This window comes from Arachis ipaensis, chromosome B01, assembly GCF_000816755.2.
Source record: "Arachis ipaensis cultivar K30076 chromosome B01, Araip1.1, whole genome shotgun sequence".
NCBI lineage: Eukaryota > Viridiplantae > Streptophyta > Magnoliopsida > Fabales > Fabaceae > Arachis > Arachis ipaensis.
Window position 1 is genome coordinate 563,695 of NC_029785.2, and position 5,720 is coordinate 569,414.

A 5,720-nucleotide genomic window follows, 5' to 3' on the forward strand; every position below is an offset into this window, starting at 1 on the left:
TATATTTCTGACCAAATAAAGAAATAATTCTGGTAATTAGTAGCCATGAGAGAATTGTTGATTGATGGAACTCCACCAACATGAACAGAGAGGAGTATTGTCACGTTATCTTTGGAATATTTTCGAGTTTCCAATAGAAATGATATATAAATCGTTTAAATGAACATTTTCAGAATTTATTCTTATATATATAGGTGAAAACTCATATGCAGTCGACTTCACGTGAAGTTGATATCTGAGAGTTGTTAGATGATTTGACTGAATTGACTAAATTTTTATCTCACGGCTCTCAAATATCAACTTCACGTGAAGTCGACTTCACCTGAGTTTTCACTGTATATATGAAAATGACGACATGTAAGTTTGTTTCTTTGCATGCAAAGGTATCAACAATTAATACTTCAAAAGCAATACATTCAATTAAAAGATATAATTAGATAATTTAAAATTAATTCATCCTAATTCAATTTAGTAAGAGATTTAAATACTAAATATAAGTTTTTGGTTTCAATTTTGCTAACCTTACACCACAAGATATATAGTATGATGTTACGTATAACTTAAAAGTTCTTATAATTGAGATATAAAGCAAGGCATCTAGGTCCATTTCAACAAATCAAAGTAACAATAATTAATATGTGTGTGATTATCTATGAACAATGGAAAGCTAAACAGCATACAAGTGTTAAGATGCATGTGAGTTAGAGTAAAATTTGTGTCAAGAGAAACCCTTTTTTATGTGTGATTCAGTCACATATAAAGAATAAAAGCAGGTAGAGACCAAGGCACATGTCTGTGAATGATAGACAAAGGTTAGACATGGAAATTAAAATACTCTTGAGGCTCAAGTTTCATAGAATGTTAATTGAAAATTATGAGGATGAGGATTCTTGGTTACTCTCTCTACCTTTGGATTATGTGGGCAGAAAGAATGAAACATTCTTGGTGAAAATTCAGGTGAAGTTGATATCCGAGAGCCGTTAGATGAAAATTTAGTCAAATCAGTCAAATTATCTAACGACTCTCAGATATCAACTTCGCGTGAAGTCGACTGACACCTGAGTTTCCACCAACATTCTTAGTCACACCATGAAATATCTCTCTATTATGGGTGCTTTTTTTTAGTGTTCTTTTAAAGGGTTTTTTTTTTGTCATGTGATATAAACTTTTATCCTTGATACCTAATTGAAGAATTTTTGGAATTTTTTACGGTATCTTCCAGTCCAACAAACTAAAATGGTTGTTTCGGTCACTTTAAATCCGAAAAATTCCCTTGCACTTCAATGTACTCCAACCCAAAAATTAAAAAGAAACCTAATTTTATTAAAATACATATTAATATTATCTTGACTCAATGATAATCTCTTAGAGATTATTTTCAGCATTAATCCAATTATCCTCTGTTCCAAGGTCTTGAAATCCTTGCTCAAAGATGTGATTATTTTACACTGGATAACAATTTAAAGCACAAGTAAACCCCCAACATCAATGAAGATATGAATAAAATGTGTCATTCAACTTCCTTCACCAAAATGATCATATTCTGGAGACTCGCAATGCATTTACAAGTTTATGTCCCTAGATCGAGTTTATGAGTTTGAGCTTTACAATTAAATTTTTGAAATGTTTACATCAAAACAATTCAAGAAGTTACAAATGTTCAATTAGTACTGCAGTGCAGAAACTGGATGGTAAGACATCATATCTTGCTTATGGAATTTATCCATGATTCTGGAATCACTGATTTCAATTGCATGAGAAATGAATCGCAATGATCCGAAACAGGAGAAATCTGAGGCGATACAGCAGCAATAAGAACAAAATTTTCGCCATTTCTTACATCTATCTTGTGCAGTTCACAGAAAACTTCATGCAAATGGTTTTCCAGGGACTCATAGAAGGACTTGCTCAGAGGAATGACATTAATAACAAGAATTCCGTTTTCGGACAGAATTGATTTAGCAGCAAGAAGAACATCCCTTCTGACAAATTCCAACGGCGGCGAACTAGTGTCGTTTCGTATGTCTCTTGAATCTAGATCTACCATAACAACATCAAAATTAGGGCTGATCTTGGCATCTAAAAAGTGATCAAAATCATTATGCTCGGAACTAGCAAAAGAACTACCATTGTGCATCTTTTTGTGGTATGCAATCTTCTTCGTAAATTCAATTCCATCTCCGATAACAACTCGAATAGATTCATCAGCTTCCAATCCAAAATAGTGCTTTGCCACACTCAAAACTTCGCCGTCGTTCTCCACACCCGTGACCTCAAAACCCAATTGAGTTGTCAAGAAAGTAAGCAAAGCTCCACCTCCAACCCCAAGGCATAAAGCTTTTGGTTTAAACCCATCTTGAATTTGCCTTGCGATGTTTTCGCTGATCAACGAAAGACTAGCCACCATTGGGGCCAAGTAAGGATGCACCAAAACCCGATGATCAAGCATAAACTCCACATCTTTGATGCTTACACCATCACAACTATGGTCTGTTTCTGGAACTATATGAATCTCTGTTTGAATCAAATTAGGCATCCTCTTAAACCTCAACCGCCTTCGAAACTCTCTTTTAAGGCTACTATGATGAATACCATTCTCACTTTCGATTTCAATTTCAACATCTTCAACCAACATCTCACCAACAAGACATCCAACACATCGATGAATTACTACACTAGAAATTAAATTATCTTCATAATTCAAAAGGGGTATCTCAGGGATACCATTCTTGAACAGAGATCTAGGAGACAAAGCCAAGAGAAGAGGCTTAGACCACACCTCGAATCCCTGCTGATGCAATGAACATTCTAATGGACGATGATAAATATTCGATGTACAATCACCCTCCTTCAATTGGTTTCCTACCAAAATTAAACGAGATATTCCCTGAGAACTATACAGAAGCTGAGAATGACCTGATTCGGTAGAGAAGATCCAATCCGCTTCACGGCCATCCGGAACTAACATGCCACCAACTTGAGGGCTGTCATCAGCAGGTTGGATATGTGAGTCAAGCACAGCAACTCGGAGCAGCGAATCTGAACAAGATGGATTCGGTATAGTGAAGCAGATAAAGCGAGAAGGATGAATGCTTTCGAATGCTCCTGCTTCAAGGGCCATCAGTATAAACTCATCTAAAACAATTGATTTTAACCATAATTATCTCTTACATCATTGCTACTCATAACATCACCACACCTAAACTTGCACCTTCTCAATATATTGGAATCAACGAAACAAATACACCTTGAGAACATAAAGGAAAATACAAAAATAGGGTAAGTACAAATGAAGCCACGAGGATGGATAATTAAACATAAAACAGAAAGCAAGTATCAAGCAAAATGTGAAATCAAACAAAAACAGCAAGATAGATGCAAGTTATTGCAGTGACAACAATTTTAAAAACAAAACCACGGACAGTGGTGGAGCTTAGTTCAGACAAGGGGTGGCCATGGCCCCCCCAAACTTTTTATAAAAAACTTAGTAGTACTTTTTCAAAAGAGAAAAAATAGTTCAATTGACTTAAATACTTTACTATGACTTAAAGTATCTAATAAGTTCAATAAACAACACTCTCTCTATCTTTAGGTTCAAATATAAAAAATTAGATATCTTTTATTTATTTAATTTAATATTATTTTATATTTTACTATTTATTTAATTTAATTTTTTATATGATAAAAAATAATAGAATATTCAATAAGTATTAATATTATTATATTTGTATAAATTGATAAAAAAAATTCAATAAATATTATAAATTTTAATATTTGTCCTTCTAACTTCTTCTTTATATATTTGACAGGATATATATTCAAATTTTTATATAAAATAATAATGAAAAATCAAAGAATTGATACATTTTTTAAGAGGAAGACTAATATTTAAGAAGGAGAACATATAACTTTTACAATATCAACACATGTAGATAGTTCTTCTACTTTAATGAATCACAAAGAAAGTGAGATATAACCTTCAAAAGTTCAAAAAGTTATATCTGATGACTTTAACTTTAACTTTTTGGAACGAGATCTTGAAAAAGAGCTTTAAATTTGACAGTATCACCCAAACCAAAGAGATGAGATTAGACGAGTTTATTTTAAATGAGGTCCATATAAAAAAATATTTGACAATTATTTTCTATTTGGCCCCTCCAAAATTTTGTTTCAAGTTCCGCCACTGACCACGGATACACTCATATGAACAAAACATACAAATATGCAAGTACTTAACTTAATTCATGCAATGACCAGAAGCTACTATTTTCTTTTTCATGATTATGATACTCATTTATCCATCAAAAGCTAGAAATCGAAAATGAAAATGAAAATACAAAATCAAATCATTAATTCCATTCAATAGGAGGTGTTTCTAATTTCTTTCGGGCATTTCATCAAACACCTTGTATGCAACTGTGCAAGTAACCATAACAAATACTAAACTAAAAGAGAGACTCAATTCTCAATTAAAAATTAAAAAAATTAAATTTAAAAATAAAAAAGCCATAGATTAGCTACCGTAGTGAGAGGTGATTCTCAAACAGTGATGAGGTCTGTAGCATAAGCTTGCTACGATCCTAAGACTACTTGTTTTTTTTTCTTTTTGTGATACTGGAATCCTAAGACTTGAATACCATACGTGGTTGTTATTTTATTTTTGGTTGCGCGTAGTATCTCCTAGCCTGACAGATTAATGACTAATTCGTCGCAGATCGGAACTCTATCTAAGGATCTGTCGCTGGTCATGGTTGCTGCATGCACAATGTGAGATTTGAACCCAACACTTGCTTAAGTAGACGAGTGAACTGACCACTCCATCAACACAAGATAGTTATTTTATTTTATTTTATTTTTTTACTGAGAGGACTAGTTTTTTATATATTGGGTTTATATGATACACTTTACTTGGGATTAAAGCCCAATAAGGGCCCAAAATAAATCACAGTTTGATTTTAAAAAACTATTCCATGTCCAAAAAGAATTATTCACAACTAAGTAAACATCAAGTAAAAAAGTATTTTTACAAATCTCTTCAACACTGTTGTTCATGACTTAAGCCAAATTAAAGGACTTGTCTTCTTTTAATTAAGAATTGAAGGATCAAATTTTACTTTGAGTATGGATAAATTTTTAAATTTTGGGTCAAAATTTTATTTTGAATATAAAAAAATTTTAAAATTTTGGATCAACGATTTCATCTATCAAAATACCTATAAGCTAATAAGAGATTAGCTACTTTATTTGATCGTAGATACTTGATTGTGAAAAAAAAAAAAAGAAATAACCATTTAAAATAATTCTCCAAAATTATGAAATAGGTTAAATTAGTCTTTAAAAACTTATAAATGGATATTATTTGATATATTCCCTTTTTTTTATGTTTGTTTCTAGACATTAAACTTTTCCTTAATGAGATTGCATCAATCACTTTTGAAATCTACATCTTCTCATTTTTTTATGCACTTGCCATACCAACTCAAAGAGTTTGAATGTCTCACAATCACTCTAATTGAAAGTATCATTTTTTTCAAATAAAAATAGATACATAATGAACTGTGAATATTAAATCACCAAAAAAGAAAAGCATAATTCAAAAACAAAATGAATGAAAATAAAAAGATAAAACACCCCTTGGTTGCTAAATAGTGAAAAATCAAATTAAATTTAATCAATTATATAATATATAATTATTGTACATAAAATATCATATAAATTCA

General features: G+C 31.6%; 1 protein-coding gene across 4 annotated transcripts; it reads right to left on the reverse strand.

The window, feature by feature from the left end:
- On the reverse strand, positions 1,473–4,777 carry LOC107629501 (methyltransferase-like protein 13). Of its 4 annotated transcripts, XR_002353731.1 has the most exons (4): positions 4,522–4,777; positions 2,128–3,247; positions 1,563–2,040; positions 1,473–1,513 (listed from the first exon to the last, which is right to left on the reverse strand). XR_002353731.1 is itself a non-coding variant. In XM_016332349.2 (2 exons), exon 2 carries the CDS (start codon positions 3,119–3,121, stop codon positions 1,700–1,702), a length of 1,422 nt encoding a protein of 473 aa, XP_016187835.1. In that variant the 5' UTR covers positions 3,122–3,247; positions 4,522–4,770; the 3' UTR covers positions 1,490–1,699. The 4 variants fall into 4 exon arrangements, 1 of the variants encoding a protein (XP_016187835.1); XR_002353729.1 differs by having other exon boundaries at positions 1,563–3,211; positions 4,522–4,770; XR_001617998.2 differs by having other exon boundaries at positions 1,563–3,247; positions 4,522–4,770.

What these genes read in the sequence shown, in the direction of transcription:
- LOC107629501 (XM_016332349.2), bottom strand. Translation starts at nt 3,121, where the DNA reads ATGGCCCTTGAAGCAGGAGCATTCGAAAGCATTCATCCTTCTCGCTTT.